The 25641-nt window shown below is 32.1% G+C and overlaps 3 protein-coding genes across 4 annotated transcripts in view; 2 read left to right on the forward strand and 1 right to left on the reverse strand.

Moving 5' to 3' along the window:
• Positions 1 to 18304, forward strand: part of LOC130892593 (sodium/calcium exchanger 3) — a 90306-nt gene extending 72002 nt beyond the window's left edge. For both annotated transcript variants that reach the window (XM_057798080.1, XM_057798072.1), the window contains exon 8: positions 60 to 18304. In XM_057798080.1, coding sequence (XP_057654063.1) covers positions 60 to 264 — 205 coding nt within the window. In that variant the 3' untranslated portion in view covers positions 265 to 18304. The remainder of the gene's footprint in view (positions 1 to 59) is intronic.
• A 757-nt stretch (positions 18305 to 19061) lies between these two features.
• LOC130892174 (rRNA-processing protein FCF1 homolog) lies at positions 19062 to 19869 on the reverse strand. The gene is made up of 2 exons (XM_057797398.1): positions 19806 to 19869; positions 19062 to 19747 (listed from the first exon to the last, which is right to left on the reverse strand). Exons 1-2 carry the CDS (start codon positions 19806 to 19808, stop codon positions 19142 to 19144), a joined length of 609 nt encoding a protein of 202 aa, XP_057653381.1. The 5' UTR covers positions 19809 to 19869; the 3' UTR covers positions 19062 to 19141.
• A 49-nt stretch (positions 19870 to 19918) lies between these two features.
• On the forward strand, positions 19919 to 24844 carry LOC130893522 (CCR4-NOT transcription complex subunit 10). The gene is made up of 14 exons (XM_057799747.1): positions 19919 to 20125; positions 20173 to 20329; positions 20402 to 20543; positions 20598 to 20761; positions 20812 to 20949; positions 21264 to 21370; positions 21424 to 21575; positions 21630 to 21820; positions 22089 to 22201; positions 22276 to 22403; positions 22542 to 22737; positions 22793 to 22950; positions 23018 to 23203; positions 24731 to 24844. Exons 1-14 carry the CDS (start codon positions 20037 to 20039, stop codon positions 24787 to 24789), a joined length of 1980 nt encoding a protein of 659 aa, XP_057655730.1. The 5' UTR covers positions 19919 to 20036; the 3' UTR covers positions 24790 to 24844.
• The last annotated feature ends 797 nt before the right edge of the window (positions 24845 to 25641 follow it).

The following is a 25641-nucleotide window of genomic DNA, read 5'->3' on the forward strand; positions in this document are numbered from 1 at the left end:
ATATAATAATCTCTAAATTAGACGAGATAAATTATGTTTAAAAAACTTTCTATTTTCAGTCTTGCCTTTTCTGTCACAATTTTTTGCACGGAAGCAGCTTTGGTAATTATTGTCCTAGTTCTTCGCAGATCGAAGTACATCGGTGGAGAGTTGGGGGGGCCTACTTACATAAAATATTTTACGTCTGCTGTCTTTTTTAGTCTATGGATCGTCTACCTTATCATGTCATCGTTAGAAGTCTACGGAGTCATACATGGGTTTTAAATTATTTCAACAAAATATAAATATGTCTGTTAAAAGGTCATCTACGTTTTATTGAAAATACGGTTCTCTTCTTAGCGATACGGTTAAACCAACACATTTCGTATTTTAAATTTTGTATAAACTTTAAGTTGAATAATATTATATAAATAACAAAATTCGTTCATATTCAAAAACTACAAAACATGTGAACTAATTTTTTGACAGCACCTCAAAATGATGCTATCCAAATAACGACAGTATACTAATGATCATTTGACAGCTACTGCCAAAATGAAATATCTACGTATTTAAACACTCAAAGTAAGGTATATGCAGCCAATAAGGCCAAGTTGGCAATATGGTTAATTCCTCATAGCTCGATAACTACCTAAGGCCTCGATCTCCTATTAAATGCTGTATGCGACATCCGACTTGAGCGTAAACGTTCCGATCAATGACTGAACGCCAGTCACACCGTCAGTGATCAATAGATCTCATACGCGAACGACGATATCTCGTTCACAACAGTAGTCGACAAATAGTGTAGTCGTGTGATATCAAATTGATTTAAATTCGACACTTTTGGCAGCACTCATGTTACTTGAAGAGGCGGCACAAGACAACTGCATAAAAATCAGGGCAACAACACACCGATTATTTATGGGGAGGAAGAAAGAAGAATTTTTCCAGATTTTGATAATGAAACACTTAAAAGACAACAATCAAGAACAATTCAAACATATCGTAGAATTTGTACGGGAATGTATAATAAAAGTGCCACCAAAAAGGCATCTTAAGCCCATATCACCTGAAGGAAAAGCTGCTGGTCAATTTTATGTATAATGCATAATACATTGAACTTATTCAATCAATAATTATTTTTTTTTCTTATCGAATTTCGGCATTTTGTGTTTATGCCAGATACTACGTTTAGTCTGCAATGGTTCGAAATAACTAGAGTCGCGGCGTAGAGCGTTTGAATGGCGCCTACGGTGTCCACACGCCAAAGTTAGCGTTTGAAAGCGACCACAACAGTACATTTCAATAATAAGCATCGAGACGCCACGTACGGGTGACGTGATGGCGTTTATAGGAGACCATAGCCTAATATTTGAAGTATGTCGCGTATAAACAGGATATTTGCCAAATACACCAGCCGTAAAGTCATCAGTTTTGAGCAAACCGCCTGAGCGTGAACTGCTTTCCAAATGAAACTTGTGATTTAAAATTGCCGCATATAAAAGTGAAATTTTTTGAATCTACGGTTAAGTTAATGATAGTACGTGGAAAAAACAGTTAACTTTGTACATGTGAGCAATATGGACATAGTCGATAGATAGCAATATGGCCACGGCTATGTTATACTTACTATAATTAATAAGCGTAATCAATAACTAAACGGGGATTAAACAGTTCCCCCACAAGTACTGTGAGTCTTCTTGGATTCAAAATGCAGTCAATAGCGGGCCACAGTCAGGCATCGACCTTAGCATCGACTATATGTCGCTAAAGAATGTAATGCAAAAATCTTGTAAATAAGTGTTATTTTTAATAAAGTGTATTATCCATAACTAACTTGTTTAATTGGGCTCTAACTGAGGTTCCAATAGTCAACACCCATAACACTACAGGCTGGATGATACCTATCTGCTATAAAGATTTATGGAAAGAAACCATTCAAATCCGGGTCAGAAAAGCACAAAACTTAAACCCGTCAAGAGCCCAAAAACGAAACAAATTTACACTATTGGAGCAGCAATACCTCCCGAAATTTTATTTAAAGGAAAGCTCCAAAAACAAGAATGGATTTACTTAATGCCTGAAGGGACTTTAGTACTTATGACTGAAAAAGGTAGCATGATACAAGCAGCATAGAGCAGTTGAATAGAACATTTTGCAAAATTTAAGGTTCAAGGTTATTTTTTATGGAACCCAATGTCATTTGGATTTCATTATTTTGGAAACCGCTGACAGATTCGATATTACATTGTATTGTTTACCCACTTATACAACACATAAACTCCAACCAATCGATAAAGCTGTCTTTAGAGGGTTTGAGTACTATAGAGACGATGAAGCTGTTAAAGCATCCAGAAAAACGTTTTATAAGTAACATGCGTTATTTTTGAAGCATATTTTCAGCTATTTGGGATAGAACAATGACCATGTTAAATGTCAGAGCAGGCTTTAGGGCAACATGAATATATCCTTGAAATAGGTATGCAATCAGAAAGCACTATTACAAGTCAAAATCAGAGCCAAGAAACTCAACAGAAACACCAAATATCTTAAGAAATAAAACCTACATCTAGTTTATTAGAGAATGAGGAAAATGATGTCGATTACTTTGAAAACTCGTATTAGAGACATAACTTCTACCCATGATGATAGCAGCAGTGATACAAAGAGCCTTTTCAGTGTATACGATAAATCTGATGAATCTTATTCTGAAAAAGAAATTGGAGAAGATCTTGTCTTGAATAAGAGGAGCTGAGATGCTTCTAGCTCCAAATCAAGCACCAACCAAAGCTAAGAAGCACAGAAAACTTGCTCTCGATAGTAGAGCTCAATTTGAAACAAGAAACATATTCAATAAACAAAATAAAACTAAGGACTCATGTACAAATATAAAAAAAAAAACGAAAATATCGAGACCGCCTTAATTTAAATTAATTAAAATTTTAAAGTAGTCTTGGTATTGTAAACTCTGCCTGGAGGATAGGTAAATCGATATGCGCTGAAATATTAATACAATGATTATGTCCATAAAGAGTGCATTGGACTCACCAAAAACGATGTCATAGATATTTTCATATATCCAGATTGTGATTGAAAATTTGATTGTTATGAATAAAAGATCTGTTTTTGCAATCACCCTATAATTGACTCGTCATAATAAATTTATTTTTTCGACTATTCCCGAATAACATTCATTACACTAACAATATTTTGTATATCCATATTGCCATACACCTGATTGGCAATTTGGTAAGTTGCACCAATTTTTTATATTACTCATATTATTGTAATGTTGAATAAGGTTGACATTTAATTACTTAAAATATATGCCAAATAATGTACTATATCCAAAATTCTGCAAAGTTCAAACATCAGGATTTAAAAAAATTAAACGTCTTGGCTGTATATACCTTACAAGTAATTACTGGGAATGTCTTATTTAAAAAACCTGCTATAAAGGGGTCGTCGAAAAATTTTGTGTTAAATTGTTTCAATATTTTAAAATATGCTACTGGAAATCGTATTTCATATCACAAAAACCGACGAAAATTATGTCTCTCATAAATCAATTCGTGCTGTTTTGAAAGATCATTTTGAGCCGAAAGATAAAAATCAATCGAACTATCCTCTTGACTCCGTTCTACTTGTTGCTTTATCAAAAACTCAAAATAATACTGGTTATCAGTAAAGAGAGAACATGGGTTTCATTGATCGATTCCCGGTTATTTTTGACGTAACGATAAATTGATTCTACTAAGAACATTGTTTGTTGATTTATAAAAGGAATAATTGAGAATTATAAAAATAAAATTCTTAGATAAAATTGAATAATTTGAGCAAGCGGCAAAATTTAATCCCAAAAGACCAAAATTTCACACATCATTTACATGATTTTATAAAAGTAAGGGTAATTGGTCCAATATTCTATAGATTAACCTAGTTATCAACTTAAATGTGGTAAATATTTAGAGGCCAAATTATAAAAATAAATATCAGATAGCATAAAATATAGAGAGAAATATAATTAAATAAAAATATTAACAAACATTAGCGCAGAAATACAAAATTATATAATATATTAAGCCTACAAAACAAAATTCCCAGCCTGGAAGCCACTCAACCGCTGACAGGGCACGTGGTATTACTAATACAACATAGGGCTGCTGATTCTGGAGGATAGGGGGAGAAATTACGATACACATCTGCAACTGTCAAGCTCTTATTTACACACGGAGGGAAATGCTATGATTAGACTTAGTGGATCGACAATTCTTCAATTCTGGAGAACATCTATGATCTAAAGGTCACAAGCCGCATACGGCTCTTATCAAAACCCTTTGAAAATGGTAAAATAAATTTCAATTAACTAATTTCTTATTTCAAATTTCTACACTTAACAAGACTAAGGATATAAATATGAACTATTATTGCATTCTTAGAGATGAGACTCCATGTTAAGATTTATCTTTCAAACAACTGCAATCTATTTCCGTCTAGATGTGGTTAGTGGATCATTTTTGGGTAACTTCAGTTGTTGCTTGTTTATTCACTTGCTCAATAATTAGAAGCGATACCGCGATACAAAGATTGACAGTAATTATTCGACCAAGCTTAAAAATACATGGAGGATCTATTTGCTGAGAGATTTGAGCTTTCAAAATAAATAAAGGTCCGTCGTCCATAACAAAACCTTTTGACACTAATATATATGAAATTAATATTGAGTCATTTGGAATTGATGCCTGATTGTGGCGATTAGATAGACTTGTGACACAGAAGTCAAGAGCAAGTCGGGAGAGTTGGAGATCCAGAAATGCATGCACATTGCACAGTGCAGTTTGAGAGCTCTAAAAGAAATTCCGCAAGTAGAGGCCTTAAATTCGCTACTATAAGAAATTTTTAAAATTTTAACTTTCGGCTCCTCCGTTTCAAAAGGTTGCTGACCTTTGGCCTTAACGAAAAGGAGATTGCAACGATATTATCCAGGCAATTAGCCTTCCCATTATTATTAATAATAATAATAATAATACTGGATGCTCCAAAAGATATTAGAATAAACTCCTTCATAACGATATAATTATGCTTTCTGATATTTATGAGACGAAATTTTATGAGCACAGTACATACTAATTTGTGAGTTGGGACAAAGATTATATGAAATCGGCAATTTTGATTGAAGTTAAATAAGTAAGTCACCTAAACATACAACAGTAAAGTTTTTATCATTTTAAACGCAAAAATCCAAAAATTATTCAAACTTTATGTAAAATTGCAGTTGTAAAAGATAACTTGAGAAAATATAAGCGTTGCATCCATAAAGTAACGCGTAAATTCATTGTTAGATGATTAATTAGTTATTATATAGAAACATCATCACACTGATTAATTCTACGACCATATAGAACGAAAATAGATCATACTTACATCACGCGTATCATACATACGCGTTGTTAGAAAATTCTAAATTTCATAAATATACATAAATATTTTAGCAGGTGCTAGGAAAAGTGTGTAAACCAAGAAAATAATGAATATTTGCCATTACAGCACATATTCCAAATCTGCCTTGAAATTCTACCCAAAAATGAAAACCAAATTTCATAATAAACTTAACCTTAAACTTAAATACCAGTTTAACATCACATTTAAGCAATCCCTAAAAACCTACATGCCATCTAAGTTAGCAGTAGACGTGCTCAGTTACCAAATAAATGAAGATAAAAACATGATAAAATTTATGAAGGTCAAATAATACAACAGAGAATGAAATTCAAGTACCTTGAAATTGCAAAACCCAGTTATGGAGACGTAGAAGACGAGGTAGTAGGACAAATAGCCAAAGCAAATAAAATCACGGGATATCTTCAGATCTTAGTATAGTAAAACAAACACCTCAGACAATAAATAAAGAACGATTTTACAAAGCAACAATCAGACCTAGAATGACCTACACATCAAACTCAAGGCCAGGAAAGTCAAAAACCAAACTTGGAGATCACAGAAATGAAAAGTCTCAGGCAAATCTCAGAAAAAACACTAATAGATCGAGAAAGGAGCGAAAACATCAGCCTAAGAAACAATATCAATGTCTGTCGAATGACAGAAGATATAGTGGTAAAAAGAGCAGGGAGTTGGAATACGAAGTAGAGGTCGACCACGAAAGAGGTTGAGTGACAACCTAGAGTCAGGATAGAGAAAAGATATCGAACAAGGAACAGGCGGTTCCTATTATGGAAGAACGAAGAAGGAGAATAAAACAAATTGTGTTGGACCGTAATTCATGAAATTTCCTAGCAGATATATATTTTAAGCTAAATTTGAAGAAATTGGTAACATTATTTGCTGTTAAGGACGTTTCCAAATTTGCAGGATGAAGTAATAACAAAATAAGCGTAACATATCAGTTTTCGTGAGAAAAATAACGTACACATCACAATAGAAAGTAACATTTTCACACTCGTGTTCTGTTTCATTGTGTGATATACTATTATTTATTATTTTTAAAATAATATTCTATAGTATAGGGTGCATAACCTTTTAGTGATAACATTTTTCAATAGAACAATTCCTCTGATTCCAAAGAAGTTGAATTGTACAAGGTGAACAAAAATGCAAAAGTTGTTTATGTCAATTTATTATTTACAAAATAATTGATGAAAAATGAACGTTTGTTGTAAAAATATCAGACCAAATAAAATTTGCAGTAATTGTAATATTTTGTAGCATAGCGGATATTACGTTCTGAATTTCCTTTATGATTCTGGCTTTTAGGGCACGGATACTCGTATCTTCCGAAGAAATCTAATCTCAACCTACCTTCAAAAAGAAATCTAACGAAGAGTTTAGGTGATCCAGTGACTATACAAATCCCCAGATAATTTTCTCTTTGGATAGTGTAGATTGCCCACAAAATTATATATTGTTGAGGTCTTGCAATCAATGTTGATCTACCTTGTCTAACGCGCTCCAATTATCTACATCTAGTTTGTATTTTGCTATTTTAGAGATATATTCACGATCTATGGGTGCATTTCTTCAAATAATGTACATGTCATAATATTATAGCCAACATCAACCACCATTTAAACTCCTTCACATCTGTTTAAACGCAGTTTAACATAAAATTTTGTTAAAAAGGATTATATGATAAATCAGATTAACGATAAGGTTTTGTACATATACATTTACGACGTCAGAAGGAAATCTGCAAATTAAAAAAAATGTTGCTAACTCATCATTCAAAGGTTATTCATTCTTTATCGTGATTGTTTCCTCAATGAATATTTCATTTATATTTTGAAAATAAAAATCGACTTGTTCCTGTAATTTGTCATCCAACGGTTTGATTTGATAATAATGAGTAATTTTATGAATGCACTCCATATAATTAAATTTATAGCTGAAAGACTTGAAAATAAAAAAAGGGACTGGACTAGAGACGCTTAAGTAGAGGTCTCCGAAAGGTCATGTCAACTACTTTTGTTTACTTTGGAGTTATAATTCATGTTCATTTAATAAATAGTTACTACTTATGATATTAAATTGATTGTGGTAGATTGTAAGTAGTTGATTCTTTAGATAGCATCGTGAGGGTTAAGACGTTTTTACAAACGTTGCTAAAAAGGTTTTATTTCTCGGAAAATTATCTTTTTTATTCAACAAAACTGCAATTTTACGTAACTAGGAAATGATTTACATATATGTAAATCACGTTTTCATACGCGTACTAACTGTAAAACTTCACTTACGTCGAATTTTACAAGTGAAATTTGAACCTCAAACGTCGGTTTAAACTACAGATACCATTTTTCTCACTTTTTATGGGTGGCGTATACCGACAAACTTCAGTTTAAACGTTACCGGCGGTCTGAGGGATGTTTAAACTTCAGTTTAAAATGAAACGTAGGATCCGAACCTAATTTTGTGAAATTGCTTACATTTTTACAATATTATTTAAAGGGATTTGATAGAATGATTGAAGATTTTCCTTCCAAGTTTCCGTATCACTTTTTTTGAATTCGACTGTTTCTTTGATTTTCTTCACAAGGTTAACCAAAAGCACTACTTCATAGCACAATTTTTTGTTCTTTGTTCATTTTTGTTTAAAAAACTTTCTTGAACAATTCAAGTTTAAATAAATACCGGAAAAATTTTGATTATATTTTTAACTACTGGCAGAAAAATGTCTGTATAACTGTGACATGTAAAATAGAGTAATCTTGTTTATTCTTGGTTTAAAGTAGAGTTCAAACCATAGTTTAAACTTTAGTTTAATCTCCTGTTTTACCCTAGGTTGTAAAATTGGCCCTTACCGCTGACACCAGTTGGTTAGAATAACAACGATAGCATTCATTCATATGGTACTTTTCTGAAACTATCCTGGGTCAGAGGGACCACCTATCAGCTGATTGGTCGGTAGCCAGAACGAGATTTTAATCACAGCGTGCTAACTTCGCGTTCAATTTTCGGTGGAAATTTCAAATTTTCAAGGATTTACTTACACAGATTATGCACTAAATTTTAATTCCAACAAGCTATTTTTATGTTGAAATACCGAAACACCGCAAGCCTCAGAAACCTATCAATTACGTTGCTTATGAAAACTAATCAGAAACAATCCGTCAGCTGACCGCATTTACCCACTGGTCTACCAGGGTAGAAAGGATCATATCAAATGACTACGACCCGATTAACTCGATCAATAAACGACTAACATTGAACGTGGTCGAGGTTAGTTTCCCAACATTCAGATCATGAGCAGGTTACCCATAGAGTTAATATTAAATATGTAGAGAGGAACATCTAGGTGGAATTGTACTATTAGAAAAGAGAGAAACAGCATCGGTTTACCACACTTTCTTCCTCCAATCGCCAATACAATCAAAGCTTGTTATTATCTTTTTTCGCCATTCCTACCACTCGAAACTTCGATGTTATGGCGATCCAATCATAATAGAGTAGAGAGAGATACGGAGTGGTATACCGATATTCTTTCTCTCTCTATCAGCAGCTCGAGTCCACTTGATAAAGCTTCTATATCTCGCTCTCTCTATTTTCATATTACCTCACGTTAACTGCAGAATTGCCTATATAATGTAACCGACTAGACAAGTTTTATGTATGTACATAATGTGCTGGATGTTTAAAAATACGATCCAATGATTCTACGAAACTTACCACGTATAAATGTATAGATACTTTTAGAAGAAGTGTAAACTAATTAGATCCAACGATAAATTAACGCCTATTTTGTAATTGGTGTATTTGTAGATTTTTTAACGAAGTAGTTTATTTTACAAATGATCCTTTCAAAAAGTATATATATTTTATGGCTAGTTTATAGAAAAATAAGTTTTTAATAGTATTTCTCTGCGGGTGGTAGAAGAAATAGAAAAACTTGGAATATGCAACTCATGATAGTTCATTTTTAGTTCAAAAGAAACACACATATGAATAGTAAAAATTATTCCACTTCAAATTGTTCTCTATGATTCTCTCCAAATTGTTCTACTGATATATAGGAGCCCCCGTCCCGTTTCAATGGACAACAAACAAGCTTCTACATTGTTAGACAGAACATTTTAGAGGAAGAAATCCTGGTCATAAATATGTTAAATAATTTTTTTTATTTTTAAAGAAACGTTTTGCTAATAATAAGTAATTAATCAACAACTTATTTCGAAATAAAAGTCAATAATAATTATATATAAATAAATATGTAAACAACGTTTTATACATATTAACGATACATCACTTTGGTATTCTCCTGGAACGTACCTACGTCTTGAATATATCAGTACTGGGAGCACTGTGATGATTCTATGGAGAATAGAGGTAAGGAGAGTTTTCTTTGGATGTACAAAGTGTCCATACTTTTGCAACGTAATTAATTAAGTTTATATATAAAGTTTAACAATATGTTTTTAACATTTATTATATATTATTAATTATTAATTATTAGAAATTAAATCCCCGGATCTCAACCATGATTCTAACAATTAGACACTCGCAAAAAAACAAGTAAATCTAACCTCAAACTTTTCAGTCGTCTGTTGTTCGCTCGTTGTCCAGATTCTTAGTGTTTGAAATAACCATGGCGCGGCACTGCTATCTAGATATGCTAAAAATGGACGTGGGTAGGACATGGTTAACTGTAAAACCGTGGGGTAGGACATAGATGATAGAACTATTATTATTTGTTCTTATTTAACTACTTTTATATAATTTCGTTAAATATTATTTACTTTTATTTATAATAATTCCTTACTTATAGAAATAATAACTATTATTAGGTTAATTTAATACAATTTGACATCATATCTTGATTACAACGCCGACCTGACGACCACAGAGTGAGGTATTTTAGTGCCCGTGAAATGATAGGTTAGGACTGTTTGAGATCTTTTTTAACAATTTAATATTGTTGTCCTTAAACCATTTTAATGCTGTTTTTGAAGTGTAACAAGCAGCCTCGTCTTGCTGAAATATAAAATCCGACCCCGGGATTGCAGGTAACAAACATTCCTTAAGATGGTTAAATATTTATCAACAGATTTAACAATACCATCTCTAAAGTATAATTACCCTACACCTTTGACGAATGTCAATCTCTACTGCAGAACGTAAATTTAACTTTTCAATTGTGACAATCTGGATGAAATGTGTCATTTTTTTCATGAATGACTCTCTTCGACTGTCACTTATGCACTCAAGATGAGACTCGTCATCTCAATGAATTGTTCCACTAATCTAACTCCCAATTTCTACTACGGCATCTAGCAGTAGGTTTCTTTAGTGTTGATGTTATTAAATTTTTAATGAAAAAATTTTGAAAATGTCATCTTGTACGACCAATCCCAAGTTTCGTAGCTTCTCTGTAATATGTGGATCTTGAAACACGTCTTCATATAGAGTATTTATATGATGAGCAAGTCTATTTTATTATATTATTTATTTCAAAGCTCCGTTTTCTGTTGTCATCTTTGACGCTATATTTTGTTGTAGAATTTTTGTGGATCAGGTGAAGTAAATAATAAACTCGTGAAAACTGAATACTTTAATTAAAACTCGTAACTCGAACGTTTACAAGAAAAGCAAATAACCGACTGACTCTAGTAAAAATACGATACACTTTTTAGACCTCTTTAAACAAGAACAGAGCGTCATTCTTATCGTTAGCAAAACAAACACATAAACGAAAAACTAAACCAGTAGATATAAAAACGGTCAACAAATGTATCGATTACAAAAAACTCGTATTTCAGCCTAAAAATGCCGACACGGCTAGTCAGTGATGCTTTTAAACACTTCAATACTCTCCCTAAAAGTATAACTGACTAACCAACTCACCCAGTCTATAAACTATTATTTCGAACTAAACCAATTTCTGAAAACAACAAATTTAGGTTTAGGCAACCTGTTTGTCACTAGATACATAAATGACGTCAAATTCGCCCTTAGCATATACATGCCTAACAAAATTATAGTTAACATCAATATGTTTTGTACGAGCATGAAATTCTGGGTTCTTCATCAACTTAAGTGCGCTTTGATTATCGATACATAACAATGGATTTTCTACATTTTCTAAACCTACTTCACTGATGATGCGCTTTAACCAAATTAAGTCTTTTACCGCCATAGCCGCACTCACGTATTCGGGTTCAGTCTTTGATTGCGCGATACATTGTTGTTTTTTACTGAACCACGTTACAGCCGCACCCCCGAACTTACAAATTACTCCCGAAGTTGACTTTCGCGTATTTACGTCACTCGCCAAATCCGCATCACAGTAAACCTTAAGATGTTCCTTGAATCCATAAACATCCAAGAAATCAGAGAACTTTCTATTCCAACATCTTGGTGCCTATTTAAGACCATACAGACTTTTCTTAAGTAAACAAACTTGAGAGGAGCCATTCTCGAAACCTTTGGGCTGTTCCATGAAAATTTCCTCCTCAAGATCTCCATACAGGAAAGCTGTCTTGATGTCGAACTGTCGTAGATGAAGCTTCTCCATAGCAGCAAAACTTAACACAACACGAATAGTCTCAAAACGAGCCACGGGACTGAAAGTTTCATTAAAGTCTATCCCGGTTTTCTGCGCACAACCTTTTACGACAAGACGCGCCTTAAACCGCTCAATTTCACCATTGTCTTTATACTTGATACGAAAAACCAAACGATTTCCAATTACCTTTTTGTCAGGAGGTCTTTCAACTAACAACCACGTGTCATTTTGTTGCAGGGAGCTCATTTCTTCTTGCATAGCATGTAACAATTCAGTCGAATGTTCTGATGAAACCGCCTTCTCGAAGCTTTCTGGCTCACTCTGAGCAACCCACGCTACAGGAATACCGTAATAATCTGGAGCATTGATTTTATCCCTGGGACGTAACTGACGTGTTGTAGTTTCTGAAGACACCTCTTCCAAAACTTCTTCTGGCTCTTGCAGCATTTCTGGTATCTGATCTTCATCGTGATTTTCTTCTGATGTATTCTCAAATTGAGTTGATTTTAAAACTATTTTCTCCTCCTTAAAAATCACATCATGACTTAATACCACATCATGTTTTTCCGAAACCCAAACACAATACCCATCAAGATGTTCAAGATATCCGACAAATATGCCTTTCAATGCCTTTTTGTCCAGTTTTCTACGTTTTTGTACAGGTATGTGGACAAAACAATCCGTACCAAAAACTTTTAGGTTACCAATTCTGGGTTTCTCAGCAAACCATAATTCATATGGGCTTTGATCTTTGATTTTGGTTGGTCCTGTTCTATTCAAAACAAATACAGCAGTATTTACAGCTTCAGCTCAAAGAAACTGCGGCAAATGTGGCTTTGCATGTAACATAGAACGTGCTGCTTCCATTAAGGTACGATTTTCTCGTTCGGCACTTCCATTTTGCTCCGGGCAGTAAGGAGTTGTTATTGTATGTTTAATACCTCGTTTGTTCAGGAAATCTTCAACCTCCTTATTCACATATTCGCCCCCACTATCTGTACGCATTTCAATGATGTCTCTACCAAAGCGTGTTTTAATTTCCGCGCAAAAAAGTTCAATTTTGTCTTTGACCTCCGATTTTTCACGAAGAAAATAAACAGTCCGATAATTGCTGTAATCGTCTTTGAAAAGTACATAATATCTTTTCTTACCTGGACTTTCCACTTGGATCGGTCCGCACACGTCCGAATGAATAATTGCACGCGGTTGTGATGCAATATTCTCACGTGTACCGAACTTGAGTCTGTGATGTTTACCGAACGCGCACGCATCACACAACTCATTGTTTAACTTAAGTTCAACTCCGCGATTTTTCATAACCATCTGCACGTGTCGTTTATTTTGATGACATAACCGTTCATGCCAAAGTTGCAGTTGATCATCCACTGACGCGGCAGAAGCATTATCCGGCGAAACCACTCGCATTAAAAGTCGATATAAGTTACCCGCTTCGATCCCGACAGCCACCATTTTTTTACCTCTACGAAATGTACATTGAGTACCATTATGCGTCAGAGTGAAATCGATACCCTTTTTAGCGGCTACGCGAACCGAAAACAAATTTTTCGACATTTCCGGAGTATACAGGACGTCACATAAAGTTCCTGGGCACCACTCACCGTTTACAAATGTCTCCATATCAATGTCACCACTTCCAAAAGCTTCCACGGCGGGACCATTACCTACATAAACCATAGTTGGTTTTGCAAATTCTTTAAAATTTACAAACCAGGTCCGTCGATTTGTCATATGCTGCGAAGCTCCAGAATCAATGAGCCAATGATCTTGTCCACTCCCGGTAGTATCCCCAACAAAGGCTTCTCTCTTTTTACTTGACGAGCCTTCACCTTTATTTGGACAGTCCTTTAATAAATGTTTTTTGGAGCCACACGAAAAACAACCCCGACACTCTTTAAACGTGTGGTTGTTTTTGCGGCATAACGAACAACGCGTCACAGAATCAGCTGAAGATGACTTCCCGAAACGATTTTTCTTTCCAGCAAACTTTCCTGAAACTAACGCTACTTTAGACTCATCTTCAACATTTTCTTGACTGCCAAATCTTAGTTCTTCAGTAAGTAGTCTTGTTGTCAAATTTTCTAAAGTACGTTTGCTTTGTTCTGTGGAATCCCAAGCACTGTGAAAGAAGTTGAATTTAGGTGGTAATGTGGAGAGTATTCTCGTTATCAACATAGATTCCGGTATCTTACCACCCAACTTATCCATCTTGTTTGCCAGCTGCTCAAGACTTGATATGTGATGCGCAATACTACCATCATGACTCCACTTAAATTCAAAAAATTGCTTTTGTACCAACGCAAGGCTCTCTTCGGATTTAAGATCGTAAACACTGTGCAGTTTTGACCACATTTCATGAGCCGTTGTACAATTCATAATTAACTGCAAGGGTTTTGTTTCTAAGTATATTCTGGTAGTCCGTAACTCCTTCAGTTGGCCGTTGTTCTGTCCCTTCACAAATTTCTAACGAGTCGTCACTGTCCAATAGCGTTTGAATCACAAACCGCCACTGCGACCAGTTGTCAGCATCACGCAGTTTATCTATTTTCGGTTTGTCAATTTCCATTATGGCAAACTTGACCGGCGAACGATAGCCGAATGCACTTAGTTTTTACTCAGTCGCACCCGCACTTCACTTTTCCGTTACACCGAAAAAAAACCGAACAATTATTTACTTCCAGTACACACCTGGGCCCATAACCTGTTGTAGAATTTTTGTGGATCAGGTGAAGTAAATAATAAACTCGTGAAAACTGAATACTTTAATTAAAACTCGTAACTCGAACGTTTACAAGAAAAGCAAATAACCGACTAGTAAAAACACGATACACTTTTTAGACCTCTTTAAACAAGAACAGAGCGTCATTCTTATCGTTAGCAAAACAAACACATAAACGAAAAACTAAACCAGTAGATATAAAAACGGTCAACAAATGTATCGATTACAAAAAAAACTCGTATTTTAGCCTAAAACTGCCGACACGGCTAGTCAGTGATGCTTTTAAACACTTCAATATATCTTAATATATCTAACAATTTTCTAATTTCATATTTTGAATTCTCTTTATTCGATAGTTTCTTAATAATTGACATAATTTATTTCATTCATTTTTTATCACTTTGATTCAATTATAATCATTAGAGCTCATAATAACATTCACTGCCCATAATAAAAAACTATTTAGAAGTTGGATTCTCACCAATTTTTATGAATATCTTAACAAATAAATGGTTTGTTGATTAATTTAGTTTGTATCTATTTTATTTAAAATATATGGTTGAGCTGGAGTTTCCGTATTATAAATGTCAGTCGGGGTTCGAACCGATGGTTGTATGTCGGTTCGTCCAACCGTAGCCAGACTTCAGTTTGAACTGTCAACCGAATGTTGAGATGTACCTTCTAACCTAAACTTTTGTTTCTTAAATTGTCACATTTGTAACGTAATTGCTCTGAAACTTCTCCAATTAATAGGGCATTATATGCCTCTGTAATTGTTTTCCAAGTACTAATATAAAATAAATGATTAAACATCGGTTTTGTTTGTACTCTACAATGTTCTTGTGATTTATAATTATATCCACAAGAACATGACAATCTTACTCTGTGTAATTTATTCTTTGTCTCTTTGAACCCTTCTTCTTCTTTTTCCCTGTGATGATTGAGTCAATCCGTAGATTATCCATCCAGCCATGTTAAAATTCCTATAATTTAACTGTCCAGAGTTGTGCGTATGAATCATAGTCATAACTCCTTCCAGCTATCTAAAATGATCCCTTAAGACTCATCTTTTAAATGGAGATATAATAGAAGCTTCAAAGAAATCTGACCTCGCACAATGACACTGTTTCCCGGAAAATGTCAATTTATTCGAATTTAATAATTGGTACAAATTGAACTCTCAGTGCAGCTAACACAGATATTATATTTAAACACGTAGTTCCGGTTAGCTAACGTGTGGTGCAATTGCATTACAATACCAAGCATATGTCAACCATCGGTGATTGAACAACGTTAAATCGAACACAACTTTTATTATGTCAGGAAGAGTATTATTCCATCACTATTCACATAAAGAAATAACCGCTTCTCAAAAACCTGTTTTGAGTAAAATTTTAGTCGATGTTGGATTTGAAACGTGACGGGGTTAGTAAAACAAGTGGCAACTATGTGCCACATTCTCTATAAAATACAAATATAGTTCCTATGACTTCTTAGGCATACAATTATAAAGTAATTGATGCAAAGTGAAAATACAGCACATATGCTTGACATACGAGAAACAATGTTAGCATTTCTGATGCAATTCGAGGCTAAAAACCATGTTAACGGTCCAAAGAGGCTGCAAACTTCAAAATTATGCATTTCGTGCTGTGCACAACACATGCGCACTACGTCGAATTAAAAAATTTTCTTTTTGTAACACAGATTTATACCCTTTATCTGATATATCGTAAAGTGGTTTGTAATTAGAAACACACTGGAGAAAAAATTCATCGTTTATCATTGTGTCCATATTATATCAAAAGACTGCCCAATTAAACTAAAACTCAAAAAACTGGTGGAAAAGCGCATATATGCCAGCAATTTTAGCAAAGGTTGGCAAAACTCATTAGAAATAAGCCAATTTTACGCCAATTGAATTAGAAGTGTATCTTAAGAAGAAATAGAAACTTTTAAATTAAAATCTGAAAATTGAATTAAAATTACACCAAGGACTATAATAAAATATATTATTCATATTTTTTTATAATTTATAATATCGTCAAGCAATGATAAAATAAATCCAAATGTAGTTTTATTTATACTTCACGATTCAGAGCCTTAATTTATAAAAGTTTTTAATCGGTAAATTATCCAAATGATAAAAAAGAAATTGGAATAGATGGAAAATTAATATTATTTGTATGTTCGATTTCAAACATCAATACTTTTTATGATATTGACAAAAAAAATTGAGAAGCAAATTATAGAAAATTCAATTATTAACATTGCTCTGCTTAAAATTTTTCATAAAGTTTAGATTTTTCGAGATAAATGATGTAAAAGTTCGGAAGATATCGTCGAGATATTTACCTGGTTCATTCCACTAGATTAATGTAAGTAAGAAATATTTTAGGAACAAAAATGCTTTGAATAGAAACAGCCAAATAGATCACGATTTTTTTTTTCAATTGAATAAACGCCAGAAAATATACAAACCAAACAATATATCAAAGAAATAAATCATATATATTCCAATGTGACAAATACGATATTTCACTTTGTAAGATTGACTCAAATATATAGATTATTCAATACACTTCCCTGTTTTTGCTGCTAGGCTACCTAAATTAGGATATAAGTTAAACGCATAAGGTAAAGAAGTATCAGTGACTGATTCTTATGAAGTGGCACAGAAAATTAAACTACTTTTATAATTTGGAAATAGTCGTTTACTTAGTGCCACTTGACTGGTCTGTTTTTATTTCATCCAAGTAGAAACCGTAATCGAAATAACCGTCCTTTTAATCAAATACAAAATATATACAGGAAATTTTAGGAAAGAATGAACGCACTAAGTTACTATATAAATAACTACTGAATCATATATAATACTTACTACTTAATAAATTTGAATAAAATATTTACCAAACCATTCAGTAATCCATTTCTATCTTATTCTAAAGTAGTTTTATATTTTTTTCCACTCTTCACTAAAAAACTATGTACAACTTGTAATTCTGAGAAAAAACGAATAGGTTGGATTGTCAGTATTTCAGAAATATCTTCAACTTTGTTGTGAAAAGTTTGCTGTGGAATTAATAAAATAATTTCATTCACATTGTGTCGTCTACTTCGGCACTTGGTCAATTTCTAGAAAAAAAAAATAAATGGTTGAATCACAGCAAATATACAGTCCAAAAGACATTCCAAATTATAAGTTTTTACAAGTTCTTAAACTGGAGAAAATTGTGTATTTCCTCCTTCCTCCTCTTAAGGTTGTTATACTTAGAAATAAGATACTTATATTATTTCGCCAAATAATGTTCCATGTATTGTAATAAATACCAAGAGAATTTTGCTGACCTTTCGTTGATAAAAAAAAGTGATAAGATTAGGTGTTCTCACTTAAATTATACATATAAGTAATTTTTTCATTAGTTTTCTAGATTAAACATATTTAAGATCAGCAAAGTTATTTTTGGTTTTGATGTAAGCTGTTAAGCAGTGAAGATTAAATTATTGTTGTTAATTGTTATATTACAATTGTTGTATACCAGTTAAAAAGTAATACAAGTTTTTTTTCTTAATGATTTTTGGTCTGTTTTTCAATTATTAAACCTACCATCTGCCTCTAGTTCATAACTGCTCTTTAAGGAACATAGTATGTATCTAAAAACAAACTCACCCATTCTTTAGGAGTTAGGTGATACAAATATCTCAAAACATTTAACTGCATTCTTTTTGATGTATGTATTATTTAAATTAATCTTTTTACTTCTTAGACCTTCGTATATGTTTTTCGTGATAATTTGTTTTGATTTTGTCTCTTTTTTTATGAAAATCAATCAAAATTAACGTTTCGACCTATTTCGGTCTTTATCAAAATATGGCATGGCAATGACAATCTGCATAATTACATCAATCGATAGAACATCTACATCATGAATATCAAAATGAAAATATGTTTTAATAAGAAAGAATAATTTTTCCTTAGTTTCCACACCCCAAAAATATTTTTTTATCATATTGGTGAATTTTTGATCTATTTTCTAAATACTGAGATGTCTGCACTATGTAAACTTAACAAGGTACTTTATACATATATTATCACTTCTTTTGTTTTTGGGTGTTTTAGTTTATTATTTAATAAAATAGAGCACTATAGTATTCTAATTTTTTAATATAATGACAAACAAATTACCCAAAAGGAAATAAACAAGTTTACTATGATTTTATTCCCTAGATCTCTGCATTGGTTCATATCTGACGTAATGGACTAGACATCTAATAGTGAGTTTTGGTGTAGAGGTAGTAAATGTGTTCAGTGTGAAATAATTATAAAACCACTTATAAATAGTTATCCACTATAATATCAAAATTTTACAAATATAAAGTTCAATTTTTATTAAAAAATACACATTACATAATTATTTGGGAGCTCCATATGCATCAGGCATTCTTTCAATGGTATATTTATGTTGTGATACATACATAATTGGTACACCTGGTATTTTTCTGATCCTTCTTTTCAAGTCCCTATCATTAGTAGCTACAATATAGCACTTATGTTGTGTTACCCTTTGTACTAAACAATCATCCGCATAAGTACCTTTATGCATACAACATATCCTTTCAAACCTGGGATCTTTGATAATTCTAAGAGCTACTCTATATTTTTGTCCTAGTTTCTCTAACTCAGCTAACACACAATCTGTAATATATGGTGTACATTTCGCAAACAAGCAGTCCATCATGTTTTGTATGATATCCAATTTATTTTTAATGGAGAAATTTATGAAATTTGTATCTATAAGTATGTGATACGGGGGGCCAAGTTGTGTATTATATTGAAAAAATAGAGCGGAACTAATTTGTGGTGCTTCATGTACTTTCATTTCATGCGGATCTTCTGGTTTCTTTTTCTTAGGTGATTGTCTTAATGATTCTTTGATACGAGGATCACTTAAACTAATCATTTTCTTCATTTTTGCGAAACGCTTTTCGGCAATTTTTCTAGTTTTCCTTGCTTTACCCTGAAACAAAAAGAAATTACTAAATTATACTTTTTAATCCTACTAATATATTCCATACCATTTCGAAAATAAAACACGACCAAATAACCACATTAACATTCGGAGTTCTTTTTCTTTTATATGAGACGCTTACTATGTGGACATTCAACCACAATAATTATCTGTGGTTGAGGATAATTTTAAAGATTTAAAAGAGAAGAGGTTTAATCGATTTTTAGATTTATAGGACACTTAGCTTTAAGTAAATAAAAATTTAGATAATTAATTTTCAAATAACAAATAAGTTAAAATGACCGAAAAAGATCAAGAGAAAGGTCCAGAAATCGTGTCTGAACAAGAACGAGAAATTGCTCAAAATGCTTTTAATGAATACAAAAAGTGAGTCAAAATATAAAGTAAAGTATTTTCTATTTATTTTATTGTAGGAAAAACTATGCAAGCTGCTTGCAATTTATAAATAAATTGGAAAATAGAAACGGTGACCTTAAGGTAGTTCAAAACAAAGCTATAATTGAGTATTTCAAGAACGATTTCATGAAAACTGAGCAATTGCAAAGAAATTTAGCACAAATTTGCAATCAGGTATGGGATTAAAAGATATCCTCAATTATCAATTAATAGACCAAGAAATATGTACATAAATGATTTTGTTAGTTCCAGATAAAATTAGAAAGACTAGATGATATTGATCATTGCATTATTCAGTTTAACCAAGCAGTTTTATTGTACCACCAGAAGCAGTACACTGCTGCACTAAGAATTATGGATAGAGTATATAAATTTATTGAACCAATGGGTAAGCCTTATAGTATCATATTAAATAAGATATTATGTCTTGATGCTTTTATAGATGAATCCTTGGCAAAACAAGTTAGCCTTTTAGCTATAGAAATACAGTTATGCCTTAGACAGCCAGACAAATCATTAACTTTAATAAATTACTTGGAAAACAATTTAATTTATGGTGGTAGTCTACCTTTGAAAGGTTTGGACAAGAATGGGAAAGACAGAAAGGTACAATTTTAAATAGAATTTATTTGAGTGTAAATTTTATCAATTTTTAGATACAACTACCCCCTCCAAAACCACTACCTGAGAAATTTGAGAAAAAGCTCCTGAAGTATAAGTTACGAAGTTATATAATGAATCATTCCATAAAGACTGCCATGAAGGAAATTCAAGTTCTTCTCAAAGATAAAACTGTAAGTAATGTTTCGATTTTCTTTTGGTTTTTTCTTCCTTTTTCTATACAATGAATAGCAATATACTGTATTTTACGGAGGTGAGGGTGTGATGTGACCACATAACATGGTCTACTCAGCAGTCACATAACATCTTATTAGTTTTAACTGTGTAGTCAGCATCATGGAGAGATAAAACTCCTATATTAGCAACAATCGTGTAGTTTTGAATATTTTTATTTATAAAAGTCGAGCACTAAATATCATTGTATGTGTTGAATAGACATTTATTTTTTTTTTCTCAATACTGTTACCTCTTTCAATATGTTTTTCAGAACATTGATGCCTTATTTCTAGCAGCTAATATTGAATATTTAAAAGGAATCTATGAAGAGGCTGTAAAAATTTTAACTTCTATACCAAAAGATAGTTTAATTTACCAGTGAGTTTGCTGTCTAACTTCTTTGTCATCTAATACAAAAAAATGCTTTGTAGTGAATGCGGTGAATCGTCTACTGTAATGTTTTATAATAACATGGGAACAGTACACCATGCCATGGGAAAACCAAATTTGGCATGTCACTACTTCCAAATGGCTTTAAAAGAAGAATTGAGAATATCGGAAAATTACCAAAATAAGGATGATAGTAAGAATTAGATATTATTTGCGGCTATGAACTTTTTCACATTTTTATTTTTAGGTGAGAAGCCATTATTCACTTTAGGGGGATCTAAATATCACGAATTAATGTATAATTTGGGTATTGCTCTTTTACATGCTAAACGACCAGCTCAGGCTTTTGATTGTTTGATTATAGCAGTTAGGAGGTACCACAGAAACTCCAGATTGTGGTTACGTATAGCTGAATGTTGCATTATGGTACATAAAGAGGTAAATTCCCTTGTCTATCCTTTACCTTTACGTCATTTTTCACCTTTATCTTGCGTTATGTTCTATTTCTTGTTATTCTTTTCCATTTCTTTAATACTTTCTCTTTCTTTGTTCATTCATTCTTTTTAGTTCTGCTCTTCATTTTATCAATATTTACTATCATTTTTTTTGTCTTGATTATGAATGTACTAAAAATTGTTCTTATTATATATACTTAATATAGTAAATGTCACTGGAAGCTATAGTATGTCAAATAACATATTTTCAGAGTAATGAAATTGATTTTGAAGGCCAAAAGAGTTTAATTGTGGATTTTGTTGGATCTAGAGACAAGAAGAAAGTTGTACTTGTAACCAATTTTTCAATAGATAAGAAATATAGGTAAGCATACTGAGATTACTTTTAAAAACATTTTGTTTGAATTATTTATGTATGAAACATTCAAAAAATTATAGTGCAGAAAGTCAATCTTACGCTGTTCCTGTTCCTTCATTAGAATTCGCCTCGTTGTGCTTGAGAAATGCTTACTTGTTGATACCTTCTGGTACTGCTACACCTCCAGTTCCACTTTTCTTAATTCCAGGTAAGTTAAATTAACTGCAATTTCTATAATTATTAATTTATCATTGTAAATGTTTTACTTTATTCCTTCTAATTATGATTTACCAGCATTTAACATTAGTATAGTAATATTGGTTTGACAAATATTTTTATTGTTTAGGTGTTACTCCGCCTGCTCCTCCCCCTAGTCCTGGACCTTCTCCTTCCAACCCCTTAACACGAGATGGAGCGGCTGTTCTCAAAAATGGAATTCTGATTGCCAGTGCCTACGTTTCTCTGTGTCTTGGAGATTATATTTTATCATTAGAATACTCGAAACAACTTTTAGAACAGCCTAAAATATCAGGGGTTCATAAGTATGGAAATTAATATTCAAGTTACTTTTTGTTATTTTTATTTTGATTGTTTTAGATTACTAGGACATCTATACACAGCCGAATCATTAATATATCTAGATAAGATATCTGAAGCAATAGAATACTTAAATCCTGAAAATATCAAAGATTTATCATTTGATTTGCCACAGGATCAATCTGAGGGTAGTTTTGTGAACAATAATCCACCACCTAGTGAGTAGTTTTATTAACTTTCTATAATTTTGATATAATTAAACATATATCTTTGTTTTAAACATAGAATGGTTCCCGAATAGTATTCAAAGCGCGTATTCTGTGATGCAGTACAACATAGCAGTTGCGAAAACTATGAGAGGCCAATTAGACCAAGCATCCCAATTATTAGGAAAAATATGGTCACAGAAAAGAACTTGCAAAGTTCCAACTCATATAATTATGCTGATTATTTATATAGAATTACAGTTAGGTTAGTATAAATTGATCATTCATAAGTTCTTTAAGAAATTTTTTTATAGTAAATGGTAAAGTTAAATTTTTTTATTATATTTATATGGAAACTTTATGAAGACTAGCCTCAAAAATTACAACAGAAAGAATTATGAAATGTTGTTTTAGGATTTTTCAGTTCATATTAAATTTATTATTTCAATTAAACTCATGCATATAGAGCAATCCATAACAATGACCTATGCAACACTAATATAGCCGCTGGACGATTAACAACTTCATTTTATGTTATTGTGACCTCTGGGTTTTGCTACCTTTTCAGAGTAACGTGCATTTTGTTGCCTTGCATTGACTAAGGTTTATCTTTAAAAGGCATCATTCGTTGTTTCGTTGTAAATTTTTGTATTTTATATTCCTAATCTTTATCCCAAACCCTGGTAATCCAAATTTAAACTTTACTTTATTATTGTTAGCAATATCTGTTCTTTGCATGAGAGAATGAGTTATGATGTATGACTTCAGTAAACCTACAGTAATTTCAAAAGATGTGTAGTTATTTAAGCTTTTATAAGATTTAGTTTCCTTTTCATTGTTTCTTTAAGTTTCACTAGAAAGGGCATGTTTAAATAATATTGAGCTATGTTAGTAAAAGGATCATATATGCCTTCTAATGATAATTCCGTTTGCACTTCTTGAAAACATCCATACAGAAATTCTCCTGGAACATTTTCTGTACTTGTACTTGGAGTTTCAGTATCTTCTAGTAAAACCTAAATATATTCTTAAATAAAAAGATAATATTTATTTAAATTCTGCCCAATTAAAGTTGAGACTACGGACAGGAAAAAAGTAGGCTTCATCAAGCATCTTTCCCATTAACCTTTCACAAAGACATTAATTAATTATTGTATGAAGATTCTTACTATACAAACTACAAATATTATGTGTACATTGAAGTTTATCATGTTTTGTACCTTCGACGTTTTTCCCTCTTTCATATCTTTTTTGTTTGGTTTTGGATGAAGGTTTCACCTTTTTATAGACCATGTCTAAACTAAGGGTACAATCAGGATTCAATGTATCATCTCTGAACAGCTGTTTAGGTTTGAACGGCGTGATACCCAGAATTTGAAAAAACTGACAGCATTCGTTTCAGATCTATTTTCACACTTTATCACCGTGCAAAATGTAAGCATAGTAAAGAAATTTTTTATTGAAATGAGATGGGCAGATTAAACAACAGTTAGATAGTGTGTCCTCCATCAGCCATATTTGTTTTCAAGTGAGCTATTTGAAAAGCCATATTAAAAATTGTAGGTTAGGTTTCATATCTATTTATGTATTTAATCGTTTTTGAAATCTTTAGTTTTCATTTTAAACATAATATAGGAGTGAAATAGGAAAATGTTTCATTCAAATACAAATTTAGTGCCAAATTTTAAAAGGACTGTCAAACTTAAAAGACTAGTTATGTCGAAAAACTCCGATTAATTGTAATTAAAAGCTTTAGATGAAGAGTATTTCAATAAAGTTTTTTAATTTTTAGGACACGCAGATGTTGCAAGAAATTTGATCAGACAATATCAACATAGTTTAACAGGATGATCCAAAATAATTCTAAGCTCAAAATGTTTAATAATTAAATAGAAAGTAATGAGTATATTATTTATTTTATTATTTCTCTGACTCATAAATTTATTTTATCTAATGCTAACAGTTAGTTATTTTAACCAATATTGATGTAGATCTTTCTCTACATATTTTTTAGAATAAATTATGTAGCAAATTATATCATTTGCCTTTATTTGCAGTACAAATATTGAGTGATAGTTTCCAATTCATTTAACTATCAGATATTATATTTATAAAGAAGTGGAACTCAGTTAGCAACTCAATCAGGATTTTTTATAGTGATTGTACCGAAACATTTTTATTTATGAACAACATATCGTCGCCTTAATTAAAGTGTAAATCCATTTTTGGACTCAAATAACTGAATACCATTTGAAAGAAAAAGAAATGCTTTATCCTATGAGAAAAACGGCTACTTAAAATCAAGATGAACAGCATATAAAAATGTGTGATGATTAAAATTGCTAAATCCATACGATTCAAACTTTCGCTGCTAAATCCAGCGTCACCGCCATTTTGCCCTTAGTCTTTGTTGCTGTAACTAGTGCCCCCAATAATAACGGTTTTTGTGTTTATTTCGAGTTGCTTAAATAATTCATAGTAATTACTAAATAAAGGTAAGTATCTTTAATATCTGTATGGTTTTATTAGTTGATATTCAAGTAAAAAATGTAATTTTTAATCATAACTCTAAAAATTTGTTGCTCTGGAAGTTAGCACCCCTTCTTAAAAATATTTTTAACATTTTTGGTATTTAACATGATAATTTTTACTTTGATATTTTATTTGTGTGTACATACAAGTTTTTGGGTGGACTTTATTGAA

The sequence above is a fragment of the Diorhabda carinulata genome, chromosome 1, assembly GCF_026250575.1.
Source record: "Diorhabda carinulata isolate Delta chromosome 1, icDioCari1.1, whole genome shotgun sequence".
In the NCBI taxonomy this organism is placed as follows: Eukaryota; Metazoa; Arthropoda; class Insecta; order Coleoptera; family Chrysomelidae; genus Diorhabda; species Diorhabda carinulata.

Bases quoted from the DNA above. Each gene is read 5' to 3' on its own strand.
- LOC130893522 (XM_057799747.1), top strand. From the start codon at position 20,037: ATGACCGAAAAAGATCAAGAGAAAGGTCCAGAAATCGTGTCTGAACAA. The intron at 21,821-22,088 runs GTAAATTCCCTT...ACATATTTTCAG, and splicing joins GCATTATGGTACATAAAGAG to AGTAATGAAATTGATTTTGA. The intron at 22,738-22,792 runs GTATGGAAATTA...TGATTGTTTTAG, and splicing joins AAAATATCAGGGGTTCATAA to ATTACTAGGACATCTATACA.